The following is a 14,486-nucleotide window of genomic DNA, read 5'->3' as shown; positions in this document are numbered from 1 at the left end:
ACGGACGGTGGTTACAAGGAATGGGCACTTATAGCAGAAGCATGTGGCTTGGTGTTCCTGGTCATTGTTTTGTTCTATTGTTGAGTACCTATGGACCAAAGGCATTTATTTTAAAAATGTTGAAAAGCGCCAGGACTTCCGGACAACCTGTTGTAGACCTAGCATAGCGCGTTATATCATGACGCGGAATTTTGACAGCCACCACTGCCCTTTGTATCAGACCCGGAGTCGGAGTCGGAGTCGGAGTCGGTCAGAAGCCCGGAGTCGGAGTCGGAGTAGGAGTCGGAAGAGCACTACCACGACTCCGAAACTCTGATCTTATATACATAAGATCTTTATGTTGGTACTTACCTATCATAAGAAATATTAAAAAAAAAGATGTTTTATTCTCGAGTGCATTTATTTTGTCTTAACCCGCGCCGTGCTGGTGGCCTGAACTTTCCGCCGAGTGCTGGGGGGGGGGGGGCGTTTTTACGCCCCCCCCCGTCTAACTCGGCTCCTGGGCCACGTAGCGACACGCGGTAGGCGGCAATCGAAAGAGCGTCAAAAATAAGGACGAAAACACTTCGGTCATTTTTTGGGTCAGGTCAAAGGTCAGGTCACCAGAGGTCACCAAAGGTAAAATGTTGACTATTTCAACATTTTGGAAACTGCCAACGGCTATCTCGGGAACCGATAGAGCTACAGCGCCGCGGAAAAGCGCATTCGATAGCCCTTTTACAGACCTTTCTGAGTAATGTTCTCAGATTTGACCTCAGGTCAACGGTTTAGCCTCCAGAGGGCAAAAACTCCAAAAATAGCCGTTTTTACGAAAAACGTTTTTTCGTCAATAACTTTTGACTCATAAGCGCCATGACATTACTTTTGCCAGCATCGTGTTCCTCTCGTCGAGACGCGTCGAATGAACTATTTGTTGACCTTGAAAGGTCATTTTGAAAATTTGACCTCAGGTCAAGGTCATGACCTGACCGAAAAGGGTCATGTTGCATATCAGTCGATCCGTATCGTCGAGCTGAACACATCTGACGTGTTTTCACCGCTCTAGCACGTCTCTATCAAAAGTTATAGCCAAAAAACTGCTGGCGACCGTTCATGACCTGAGATGACCTCAGGGGCACACAGAGGGGTCACAGGTGCATTTTTCCTATTCAGTGTGTCATGTTTACCTATGAACCGATGTTTGAGAGCGTTTTGAACGATATTCGTCGAAAAGAGGCGCATTTCAATTTTCTCCCATTGACTTATAATGGAGAGGTCGCAAAATTGACCTGACCTTAGGTCACAGATATCAAAAATCCGAGATAAACATTTTATACATACTGTTACTCATATCAATCGCTGAAAGTTTCAAAGTGATCGTTCAGTCGGTGTAGCTATAGCGAGCCTTTGAACTTTTTCTGAGGTAAGGTCACTTGACGTGACCTGGTGACCTGACCTTGAAAGGCCTAGGTCTGAAATTTTCACAACATGTGCGGAAATGATGTAGGAACACGTGTACCAAAAACGGCGGCGCTGCGCGCCGCCGTTTTTGAGATATTCGCGAAAAACCTGAGGGGGTGGCGTAAAAACGCCCCCCCCAGCACGGCGCGGGTTAATATTGTTCTGCCATTACTGTCCGCAAAAGAAATGTTTTGTTTTTTTAGAAGCTCGGTATCAATCGCTGTTGAAAGCTTCGATACATCTGTAATGTTCGTTAACCAACATGTAAGATTACAAGGGTTGGTTATTGTGTAGTTTCTTTTTCCATCAGTTCGACAATTTTTCCCCCTTGAAGGGTGACCGTCAGCAAAAGGTTCACGACCTATGAATCACACGGCAGTACATCCAAAGGTCAATGTGCGCCCGCTGCGCGACACCCGCTGTCAGTTGTCACGTGGACTGGCCAACTCTGTCCTGTCGGTGGCTTTGTGTCCGTGTCAGACGCCCACTGCCGATATAAGCCGGTTGTAGAACCAGCCGTATCACAGTGAGCTATCGGTATCCACACAAGTAGCTGAGATGCGTGCACTGCTGTTGGCATCTGCCGTTCTGTTGGCTATAGCCGTCTGGCTTCAAGCAGGTGAGTATTGAGTAACTTAAAGGGACTATCCCACCTTCTAAAATGTTGTTAAAACCAGTTAAATTGTGCCCGACTTTATAGATTGGATGAACAGGAACACGGTTCTGGCATTTATTTTTCATTTAACATCTTAGGCTTCCCATATTCCAAACACAAACTTTCAAATATGTGACGTCACAGCCCAAAATTACCTCCTTCCCCAGGCCACATTACTGTCATAGACATAGGCGCGGGAACTACTTTCAGACTGGGGGGGGGGGCACACCATAATGGAGATCAACCTAGGGTACCCCCAAATCTAGTTTTCTCACCGGTTTTAGGCCACTTATTTTTCATCAAAAGGCTTTTCAAGCAAAAAAGAACAAACATTTGCAAAAAAAGTGCGGTATTTCGTCTCAAAGTTGTGGGGGCACCGCCCCCACGGCCCTAGAGTTGGGGGGCAAGCTGCCCCCACTGCCCCCCCCCCCGCTCCCGCGCCTATGGTCATAGAGCTGATTCTTTTTACTCTGTAGGCACCACAACAAAGTTCAGACCAAGTTTTAAGCGATTTTTCAACGAACAACCCCATTTAAATCAGAATGACTAAACGAGGTGACGTCACACTAACGGTCGCTCCATGTTGAAGATAGGGCCTTGTACAAGGCCCATTTTCAAATGAAGGGAACGAATTTCTTCAACACCAAGAGGCCGCGGGGGTTGCAAGTCCAGGCGCGGATCCAGGGGGGGGGGCGACGGGGGCGGCCGCCCCCCCCCCCCGCCATCCGAAAAAGGCGCCCATATCCCGCGGCAGAGAGGGCGCCCCGAGCAGAAGAGCGGCGACACAGCAAAGGTTCAGCAGAAATAGGGCGCCTCCAGCAGAAATTGGGCTCACCAAGCAGGAGAGTGACGCCCAATTGCCTATTCCCAGCAGATGAGAGTCGCCCCAGCAGCAGATGGGCGCCCCCAGCAGAAGAGGGCGTCTCGTTACAAGAATATAAAATACGTTCTGTTCAAGAGGGGCGCCCCTGGCAGCGGAAGGGCACCCTTAGCAGGAGACGTGTCCCCCTGAAGAGGAGCGACGCCCCAGCAAAAGGAGAGAGGCGCCCCCATTCCGAGAAGAAGGGCGCCCTGACAGCAGCTGGGCGCCCCAGCAAAAAAGGAGCCCCATAGTAAGAAAATGGGTGCCACTGGCAGAAGAGGGGCGCCCCAGCAGAAGAGAGGGGTCTCCAGTAGGAGACGGGCGCCCCAAGCAGAAGAGGGGCGCCCCAGCAGAAGAGAGGCGCCACAGCAAAAGTTAATCAGAAATAGGCAGCCTCCAGCAGAGGTTGGGCCCGCCAAACAGGATATGGGCGCCCCATTGACAATATCCGGCAGAAGACAGACGCCCCAGCAGCAGATGGGCGCCCCCGGTAGAAGAGGGGCGCCCCATTACAAAAAGAAAAGGAGTATATTCTACCAAGAGGGGCGCCCCTGACGACAGCGGAAGGGCAACCCCAGCAGAGGGGCGGTGCCCCAGTAAAAGGAGAGGTGTGCCCCGTTCCGAGCAGCAGAGGGTCGCCTCGCCCCAGAAAAAAAAAACAGGAGCCCCATAAGAAGAAAAGGGGTGCCTCTGGCAGAAGAGAGACGTTCCCCGCAGTGGAAGGGCGCCCCCCACAAGAGTGGCGCCTCCAGCAAAAGAGAAGTGCCCCCTGCAAGAGAGGGGCACCCCACCAAGAGTTGGGCAGAAGTGGGGCGCCTCCAGCAGAATTTGGGGTCGCCAAACAGGAGAGGGTCGCCCTATTCACAGTAGAAAAGACTCCTCAGCAGCAAAGGGGCGCCCTAACAGAAAAGGTGCACTCGTAGTAGAAGTGGGACGCATCAGGAAGAAGAGGGGCACTTCTAGCAAAAGATGGGCGTCCCTGATAAGTGGGCCGCCTACAGCAAATTGGTCGTTCTTAGAAGGAAGAAATGAGGCGACTTAAGCAAAGTGGGTCTCTCTATAATGGATTAGGCGATTCAAGCAGAGGTTGGGCGCCCCCGGGAAGTGAGGCATACCAGCATAAGTGAGACGCTTCCAGAAAAAGGACCGGGAGGAGGAGGACTGCACCAGTAAATGGAGGTCACCTTTTTGCTAATATCTTTTGCTAGGGTAGCGGTGCCCATCTACGACTTTTAACCCGTGCCGTGCTGGTGGTCTGAGTTTTCCGTGTCCTGCTGGGGAGGGGGGGGGGGGGCACACTCCCTCGTCTAATTCGGCTCCTGGGCCGCGTAGTGACACGCGATAAGCGGCATTCGAAAGATCGTCAAAAAACAGGACGAAAACAAAACGGTCATTTTTTTAGGTCAGGTCGAATGTCAGGTCACCAGAGGTCATCAAAGGTAAAATGTTGCCTGTTTAGTGTTTCAACATTTTTCCGTTTTCGAAGCAGCGGCACATAACTCGGAAACCAATAGAGCTATAGCGCCGCAGAAAAGCGCATTCGATAGCCCTTTTAAAGGTGTTTCTGCAAGCTGCGCTCAGATTTGACCTCAGGTCAACGGTTTAGCCTTCAGAGGGCAAAAGACTAAAAATAGCCTTTTTACGAACAATGTTTTCCTGTAATAACTTTTGACTCAAGAGAGTCTCGGACTCTCGACATTACGTTTGCCAGCATTGCGTTTCTGTCGTCGAGACACGTCGAACAAACTAAAGGTTGACCTTATGAAGGGTAATTTTGAGAATTTGACCTCAGGTCAAGGTCATGACCTGACCGGGAAAGGTCATGATGCATAGCAGTCGATGCGTATCGTCGAGCTGAACACAGCTGAGGTGTTTTTATCGCTCTAGCTTGAATCTATCAAAAGTTATTTTTTTTTAAAAAACTGCTGCGGACCTTTCATGACATGGGATGACCTCTGGGACATAATGAGTGGTCACACTAGGTGCAATGTTCTTATTCAGTGTGTTAATTTTATATGTATCCCAATGCTTGATATTGTCTAGAATGGCGCTCGTCCAAAAGAGATGCCTTTCAGTTTTCTCCCAAAGACTTAATTATACCTACCTACCTAATGGAGACGTCGCACAACTGACCTGACCTTAGGTCACAGATATCGAAATTCCGAGATATACATTTCATGAATAGTGTTGCTTTCATCAACCGCTGAAAGGTTCAAAGCAATCGTTCAGTCGGTATAGCAATGGTAAGCATTTGAACTTTTTCTTAGGCTAGGTCACTTGGCATAACCTGGTGACCTGATCTTCCATCACCCGCGTCAGACATTTTTACAACATGTGCAAAAAAGATGCATGATAAGGTATGCTGAAAATGGCGGCGCTGCGCGCAGCCGTTTTCCAGATATTTGCGAAAAACCTGAGGGGGAGCGCAATAACGCCCCCTAGCACGGCGCGGGCTTTTAGCTCCCGATTTTGACGGTTTGGCGCCCCCTTTGTATGGAGCGCCCCCGGATCGCCAGGTCGCCCCCATTTCGACTTGCCGCCCCCCCCCCCCCTCCCGAAAATTCCTGGATCCGCCCCTGGTTGCAACCTAGATAGATAGTGGTTTCTGAACCTCGCCGAAAACTTGGCTATCTCAACTCAAACCCCATGTTAAAGGTGGGATAGTCCCTTTAACCCGCGCCCCACTGGGGTCTGTGTATAACACGCCCTACTGGGGGGGGGGGGGGGCTATTCATAGCCCCCCCTCCTAACTCCGAAACTACTGGGCCGATCGTCGAAATTCAAACGGCGTCTGATAGCCCCGGAAAAACTGTCGAGCGAAACCTAATTTCATTGACTTCGAGGTCACCGATGACGTCACAGGTCAGGTCAAAGTAAAAATTTTTAGCATTTTGGTTTGTTCACATTTTGGGCTCTGGCCGCCGTCTTACAAGTCAGATCAGGCTCATTTTTGGTTTCCACACTCGTGAAGAGATGCTCTAGATACTTTGAGGGTACCAAACTTGTACTTTGATTTTCAGGTCAGGGTCAGGTCATCACAGGTCACGAAAATATTATATCATGCGTCGGTCACGTGACACATGTTTTATGGTCCATTTAGGCCATAGATTTCGAATTTGATGTCGTCTGTGTCATTCGAGGTCATTTGGAGTCGAATTTAGCTTAGGTCAGGTCACTTTCAGGTCAAAAAAGGTCAAATTTTGAAGTTTACATTTTTCAACAAAAAAGGTGTCTAATGGATGCAGTTTGAGCTCAGGAACACGATGGTGCCATTTATATTGGTGTACGATGTCAAATACGTACTGAAAAATTGATTTGAAAAATTAATAATTGTGAATTTTTTGCAATAATGCGTATAACTTGGCCATTTTTGAAGATATTTAGCTAAAACTTGCTAGAGTTAGTCAACATCATGCGTTCTGTCACATATATTCCGGTTTTTTCGAAAAATCAAAAACTTTTTGAAAAAAATATAAAAATATAAGTTTTAAATATTATTATATAACATTTTCGAAAATTTCAAAATTTTGAAAATCCGAGATAGCAGTTTGATAGCGCAGTCAATTCTGAGTCCTTTCATGCAAAGAAATTGGATCTAGCTTAAAAACTGAGCTCTTGGGAGCGATTGCCGTGGTTCAATGTTTTGCGTCAAAATCGGACGAACATGACGTCACTCTGACGTCATTTCCGGCGGACCTATGGTAGTTACGGAGTTCAAATTTTGACACAAGGTGTCAATTTGATGCAGCCGAAGGTCCTGAAAGTTTTGCGTCGATCCGTCAAGCGGTTTGGAAGTTATTGCAGAAAAACGGGAGGGGGGGCTATAAATAGCCCCCCCCCCCAGTGGGGCGCGGGTTAAGTATAAGAACGGGACCAGTACCTAACTTAGCTATTAAAATACGTCAGCTGTATAATAGATTATGGACCTATGTATAGGGAAAATAATTTCTTTCGCTTAGGAGACACATCCATAATATGCAATTATCTTGCCTTAAGCTCTAGCTCCCTGTGTAAGTATGTTTGTATGTGATGGTATGTATGCATGAAGATATGTATGTATGAATGGATGGAATCATGTATGTATGTATGTATGAATGGATGGAATCATGTATGTATGTATGTATGAATGTATGCATGTATGTATGACGTAATATGCATGTGTGTATGTATGTATGGTTGGATGGATGGATGGATGTAGATGTGCATTATGTATTATGTAATGTAAGGCGGAAAATTGGATGTATGGGGGCACTCAATCACGATCGCATCAAATCGTGTTTAAGTTCGACAACAGTTTCGTAATTGTGTAAAGTTTCAACTTGTGTACACCATAGGTACTATGGCGCTTTATTTATATATGCATTCATTGTCTTTTTCCTCTTTTTCTGTATGTTTGTGGCGCTTACATATTATGTAACTGTAGTGCGTTAAACCACGATAACAGATACGTTACCACCATTCTCGTTTTATAGGTACGGCTACCCCAACCACAAGACCACCTTTTGTGTGCCTGGCTGTCGGATGCATCTGCGAGGGCTGCCCCCATGGCTACAAGTGCTCCAGCTGCAACACGTTCGAGGACACCCCCGCCCCCGGACTGCCGGCGCCAATCACCAAGCCATGCTGCATTCCAGACCTTGACTACGACAGATACCCGCCGCTGATTAGGGAGCTATTCTGCAACATCAGTCTTCCAACATGTAGGCCTATCAATGAATGAACATGGCCACTGCATTGTAACTGACAGTGAAGCAAATCCGAGCATACATACACTGCGGTTTGTACCTATAGATGTTGACATACTGAAAAGCAAAAATCGCTAACAGCTACGCTGGTTTCGCATAGTGCTAGAGCTACCGTCGATATACATAGGTCGTTAAATAAAATCATCTCGTCTTCTGATTTTCGAGGGCTTGCCGTTATTTATGCAAATACATATACACTGGTGACGTTTCTGTGCAGTTTATTTGCGGGAGTACAGAAGTGTGTATAATAGAGTACAGTCTCCACGCGGCGCGGCACTTCTCGCATCCCTCCAGAAACCATAACAGGTGGCTGCATCGACTGCCCTCATGCACGTCACCCCGTAAACTCCAAGACGACTATGCACCCCCACGAGCCTCCGCATACTGGCAGCTACATGGAAAGGCGCAATGTTTCTCTGGCACCGAGGACCGGGCCGTCGCTGGTCGGCGGTCAGCTGACCCCCCCCCCCCCCCCCCTCCAGCTGACCCGGCCTCCAGCAGGGCCAGTCAGACCGAGACGGTCACATTAACGGCAACGATTCAGGACACATAAGATAACAAAACACATAATGATCCGTAGCCTAGCAAAAGCCAGAATGAAATGCGACATTTCGAGGAAATCATTCTCAGTTTCTGCATGCCGACAAATAATACCTACTGAGGTATGTTTCATACAGAATACAAGAGGCGTCCTGTCTGCGCTCTGAAGAAGGCCGGTCAATGGTCAGGCATGAGGCAAGTGCCCTGCACGCATCAGCTACGATTAATGGCGACGATATCTGCAATGTTCATACACTTATATAGCTACCTTCTGTAGCTATATAACTTATGTGCACAAATATTCTTATAGCTATCTCACTTCCTTGGGCATTGCTATTGTTTGACTTTACCACGAACGTTCTTGTAAAAGCGTCCCTGTGTTATCACTTGTCAAGCGCTAAAATTCCCAATTTTTTTTTTCCAAAGAAAGATAAATGTACCTAAGCCTTTACGTCAATGTCCATTAGATAATAGTGACTTGATAAATTATATCTGAAATAACAATATTAAAATCGGTACCTATAACCTAGACCCACGTGCCCCCGAGGGAGATCAGGTTGAGCCCAAGTACAATAGGTAGTTATAACTTATAATTTATAGCACAGGTATAGCATATACAGTTATAGCAATTTGTTGACCATTATGATAATAAATATCAATGATACCTAGGCCAAAAACGGTCACAGGTAGACATGCACATATATTTGTGCCCAAAGAGCCAAATAGTTACCTAGGATCATTAACATCGCATCGTATTTGTTACAACAACTACGCGTACCTATTGTACCTTTGCTTACTTGACTGCACAGTGTAGACTACCTACCTATATCAATTTTTTGTAACTAGTAAAAATACATACTAAATACTAATTATGATGAGTTTAGCTACTTCATATCAAATGGATAGACTGAGGCGAGAGAACAAGAAAAGCAAATGGTAAGTTCAAAAGCACTATGCACAGAAGATCGTTGTTTTACACATGTGCCTAACAATGTCAATGCAACGCCAATCGATAAAATGTATGCCACTTTATAATGTGTCGTGCACAAAAACATATAGACCAATGTCTAACCCTTGCCGGCACAGGCCATTTTGCGTCCTTCGACGGCACAAGGGGGGGGGGGGGGTTGGCACGCCCCTCCTCGCGTTTGGCCCCTGATCGAGCTAGAGCTTCGCGGGAAAAAAACGAGCGTGTTGCCCGTCACGAGAGGAAGCCGATGATACCGAATTTTAAGGTCCTAGGTCATCGGGTGACCTTCCAGGTCAGGTCAATGACCCGAAAACCGGGAAAATCGGGACCTGTTAGAAAGTCGTAAAGTGTGGCTGCTATGTGGTTTTCCGGGGTGCTGATCACGAATATCGTGTTAGTTTTGATCAGAGATGATGTCTTTAAGCATTTAGACCAGGTCGGGTCAGGTCAGGTCAGGTCAACCGGTAGGGATTGTGACGGGTATTCGTAATACGTGTCAACCGCCTCTGACAGCTTCGCAACATGTTACGAAGGCACCAGAACTACTTCGTAAATGTTCAAATGGTTGCTGAATTCGAATTCAGCTCCAAGAACTAGCCTAGAAACATGTAAAACTCGAAAAAGTGAACCCAGGTCACCCGAGGTCACCAAAGGTCAATGACCTGACCTGACCTTCAGGTGACCTTGACACCCACCCTAATGTATGGGAGCAACATCAAATCACATGTTTGAACGTTTGAAACCACGAAAAGCTTGCAAAAGCGCGGCTAATGCGAGCCGACATACGCCGAATCGCGACTCTGGCCAAACATGGTCTCGGAAAAGAGGCCACAGGTCAAAGGTCATTTGGGTCAGGGTCATGAAATTTTCAGGGTAGGTGTTAAATTGATCAATGCGAGAGTACTGAAAGTATCGTTGCGATCGGCCGCTTTTTACGCGAGTTATTTGCGAAAAACCTTAGGGGGTTGCATCAACCCCCCTGTGCCGGCGAGGGTTAAAACTAGCTATTAGTTTACTGATTCCAAGCAACTTGCACTATCGCATGATCACAAAATAGTTCTCTATTTCCAAACGTCTACATATATGTAGATATGTGGTGCACGTAGTGACATACACACTGTTGTGGTGGTGGTGTCACGCGACTTCGCGCGCTGGGACGCCGCTCTGCTGCCGTCTGGGGGCCGTTCCACTACCGTGCCGCGCCTGGCCCTCCGCCGTTCAGTCGCTGCTGATGAGCTGCTGGAACGAAGTGCGGCGTGTCTGGGCGGCGCGCTCCTCGGCGCTCATGCTCTGCAGCGAGCGGTGCTGGTCAGCCACCGTCACCATGATGACCCCCCAGCCGACGCTCCAGAACCAGCCGACCAGGCAGAAGGTGAGCGTGTACAGCTGCATCAGCGCCACCACCAGGTTGGTGCACGTGCTCGCCCAACGGTCCTGCTTGGTCGTCTCTACCGAATAGCGAGTGCGACCCATGCAGTGCACGAGCAGGCCGCTAGCTGCCGTCCCCAGACCCGGCAGAAAGATGTTGAGCAGCAGACAAAGGTAGGCGGCGGAGCGGGGCAGAACTGGGATGGCGCCGCGGGCCATCGAGGTGGTGTTCACCATGCTCGGGTCGAGCTGCGGGCCCTTCTCACGCAGGCTCTCCACGTCGCCGTCCTCCCGCTTCCGGCGGCCGAAAAGCCGGCCCGGGAACACCACCGGCACGCCGAAGATGCTGAAGGCCTTGGTGCGCTTCACGTGCGGCAGGACGCCCGGCTGGAGGCGGCTCTCCTCGCCCGCAGACACCAGCGCCACGTCCGCCATGTGGATGCCGCTCGAGGAGCGCTTCACCGGCGACTTGGAGCGTGGTCGGGTCTCAGGCTCGCTGTCCTGGTCGCTGGCGCTGGCGTCACTGCTGCGACGGCGGGTCCGCGACTGATCAGTGGTTCCTTCGGGTGTCAGAAGATCACTGTCGCGGGTGGCGTGTACCGGCACGCCGCGGTAAAGGCGGTCAAACACGCTGCCTCCCTGACGACGAGCGGGAGCTCTTGGAGCGCGCTTCGGTACCTCCGTCGGACGCTTCTCAGGTTTCGGCTGTATTTTTCGCTTGTTGATGCGTTTCTTGGCCTCCTGACGTTTCGCAGTTTCCCTTTCTTCTACCAGCGAAGTGCGCTCGCTGGTAGTTGCTGCCGGTTTGCCTGCGAAAAGCCTGTCGTAGATAGAGCTTTGCTTGTCTCGTTTTCGCTCCTTCTTGTCGTCAGTCGTGGTGTTGTCGGTTTCATCGGCTGTTTCTGCCTCAGTTTTAGCTGTCTTTTCCTTCTTTGTACGACTGTCCTTCGTGGCAGTGTCTTTTCCTTTCCCAGCATCAGCATTGCCTTTGCGACCATTAGCTGCCTGACTCTTTTCATTTTCCTTCGCATCCTTCCCTTCCGATCCATTTTGAGCGGCCGCTCCACTTGCAACTGCGACACCGCCATCATTCTGTTCACCTTTCGCTCCGCCTCTGACTCTGCCTGTTTTGGCTCCGTACAGCCTGTCGAATACGCTGCCTCTCGTTGCCGCAGCCTGTTTCGTTGACGGCCCCTGCGCCTGACGAACTGCCGCGCGCGTCTCATCTTCGATGCTGATGCTGGCAACTGTCGGCTGTCTCGGCAGCGGCGGAACAAGTCTGGGCGGCGTCGCCGGCTTCTCCTCTGTCACACTGACCGTCGCAGCCACCATGCGCGGAGCCAAGATCTCCTTGCTGGAAGAGTCTGGCTGGTCGTGCAGGGAACGGCCGCTGATGAGACGGTCATACAGCTCTTCAGCACGTGGTCGGCTTGTCTCGTCAGTTGACGTCGCTGCCACCGCAGGCGGCTGTGGCCGCTCCTGCACAACACTGCTCCTGCCACGCGACCTCGTGTCCGGCCGCGACAGCCGGTCGAACACAGAGGTCCTCTGCCGAGCGGGATCAGCAGAGTCGCCGCCGAACGCCGTTTTTCTTCCGGACATGACAGCTGGCAGGCGAGGGACGGTCGGGGCACGATACTTGGCCCGACTCTCCGCCACTGGTCCGGCGCGCGACCGGCCCGGCAGCAGCGAGGCGAACACAGAGGACTCGCGCGGAGGCCGGGTGATGCGGATCTTCGGCGGCTTTGGACTGCGCGTCGGTCGCGACGACGAAGAAGCTGACGACGCTTCAGCAGAGGATGGAAGGAGCTGTTCGACGGTGGCGACGGTGGAAAGTTCTCCAGAGAATGAGACAGGCTGTTTACCTACGCGGTCATTTTGACTAGGCGAGGGGTCGAACTGCCCGGGTAAGGACACAGGCTGTCCAGGTGATAGGTCAGGCTCTTCGAGGAGAGTCTCAAGATGTCCAGGATAGGAATCTGACTGACTGGGTGTGCCAGATTGTTCAGGGGAATTATCAGCCTGAACAATTAAAGAATCTGGGTGTTTAGGTAAAGGAATAGGCTGCCCAGGTAGCAAATGAGGTTGAGTGGTAGTGACACTTGAATGGATGACTACGGAACCTGCCTGATCGGTGGAAAGGGCGGCGCTAGAGATAGAGGACTGGGTAGAAGGCTTCTCTGGGGTGTCTTCAGAAGATTGCTGTGAAGGCTTTTCAGCCAGCTGACTAGAGGATCGGGCAGAGGGTTGGCTGATGGGTTCGCCAGATGACTGCCCAGGAGAAAGATCAGAGGATTGATCAGAGGTTTCGATTAAGGACTGGTTAGATATTTGATTTAGCGGCTGCTCCGGTGGTGGATTTTGGGTTTTATCTGAGGTTTGGTCATGGGACTGATTTGAGGACGGATCTAAGGAATGAGAGGGCTGATGAGACGAGTTTTCCAAGGACTGTTTCAAAGACTGACTGGAGGACTTAGCTGAGGCCTGGTCCGGGGACTGAGTTGAGGACTTATCTGAGGACTGAGTAGGTAGCTGATCAGACGACTTTTCCGGAGGCTGCTCCAAAGACTTAGTAGTGGACTCACCTAAAGACTGGTTAGAGGACTTATCTGAGGACTGGTTAGAGGACTTATCTGAGGACTGATAAGAGGACTGATCCGAGGACTGCTCCGACGGCTCTGCTGACTTATCTGGAGCGTGGTCCGAGGACTGGCCGGCGCGCTGGCCAGCCGGGCCCGCCGCCGCTGCCGACTGAAGGTCCCGTTCCGGCTGACCAGCACTGTCTCCCGCAGTGTGCCGATCGACTGGCTCCGAATCGTCGGACGCGCCCGTGCCAGTGGACACCATGGTCCTGGCGAATTAGCCGCACGATAACCTGAACAAACGACCGCTTCGACGAGCCCCGGTCGACACGCGAACTTCAGAGCTATCGGCCGTCTCCTCCGCCCCGAACGGAACCGTGTTGCTCCTCCGCCGGCGGCCGAAGCAGTGCGCGGGGAGGGGGAGTGTGGTCGTACCCCATCCCGGTGCAGAGTGTGTACCATGACCTCCGTGCGGCCGCCGTCCATAATCACCCACGGGGCGCGTGCTGTGCGGCCAAGTGCCGACCCCCGGTGGGAGTAATTTGATGCCCCGGGGGCCTGGCACGGTCAGCGGCGGCGCTCGTTATGACCGACGATTAGTGTCGCCGCCGACGGCGCCGGCGGCCGTTCCAGTCACGGCTCGCCTCCGGCCCTCGGCGGGGGGGGGGGGGGGTGACCTGGTGTCTGATGACGCACAGGGGCAGCCTGTCCGAGCAGTGTTTGTACGACAGAATGGCAAGTCGCTGGCATGCTACGATTCCAATGGAGCATAGATTTAACTCCACCCATTTATAACCGGAACTTTTCTCAAGCAAGAGAGCGTCACTTGCACCCGCCCCTAGGGACAAATGATTGTTGTAGCACACGCAATTGTCACACCTTATCGTTGTATAAATATGACGTACTGAGGGTGAATTGACGCGACTTGTATTGGACGAAGTACTTTGAGGAAAGCCCCGCGTGAAAACCATGAGGAGTAACACTAGCGGTCATCACATACCTTATCAATCACACATAGTTAGATACCTATGATCTGTAGGGGAAGGTGGGGTAAGACGGCCCAGCGGGGCAAGACGGACCACCAGCCCCCCCGGCTGAACCGCTGCTGTTATCTACTGCTTTATGCACTCACTACCTTTGTTTCCCTTCGTAACAATGGCCACCTTGAGCTCATGAGGCTAGGATGCATAGCTTTTGAGTTATTGAGAAAAGTGTTGTTTTTCGTCAAACCTATCTAATATAAGAGGTCTACGGGTGATTCAATTTCGGCGCCTTTATTGCATGATTAGTTTCTATTTTGCACTTTACGGTGAAAAACAAAGTT

General features: G+C 50.6%; 1 protein-coding gene and 1 long non-coding RNA gene across 2 annotated transcripts; one reads left to right on the top strand and one right to left on the bottom strand.

The window, feature by feature from the left end:
• Positions 1–1,871: 1,871 nt before the first annotated feature.
• Positions 1,872–7,910, top strand: LOC122367649. The gene is made up of 2 exons (XR_006254099.1): positions 1,872–2,059; positions 7,430–7,910. It is a non-coding gene; the product is annotated as an uncharacterized LOC122367649 (long non-coding RNA).
• A 2,288-nt stretch (positions 7,911–10,198) lies between these two features.
• Positions 10,199–13,653, bottom strand: LOC122367580 (protein stum-like). Its single transcript, XM_043340820.1, has one exon. It carries the CDS (start codon positions 13,425–13,427, stop codon positions 10,431–10,433), a length of 2,997 nt encoding a protein of 998 aa, XP_043196755.1. The 5' UTR covers positions 13,428–13,653; the 3' UTR covers positions 10,199–10,430.
• Between the last annotated feature and the right edge of the window lie 833 nt (positions 13,654–14,486).

The sequence above is a fragment of the Amphibalanus amphitrite genome, unplaced genomic scaffold, assembly GCF_019059575.1.
Source record: "Amphibalanus amphitrite isolate SeventyFive unplaced genomic scaffold, NRLGWU_Aamphi_draft 000031F_arrow, whole genome shotgun sequence".
Taxonomy (NCBI): Eukaryota; Metazoa; Arthropoda; class Thecostraca; order Balanomorpha; family Balanidae; genus Amphibalanus; species Amphibalanus amphitrite.
The sequence above is the reverse complement of the archived record's forward strand: the minus strand, read 5'-3'. Positions and strand labels throughout refer to the sequence as shown.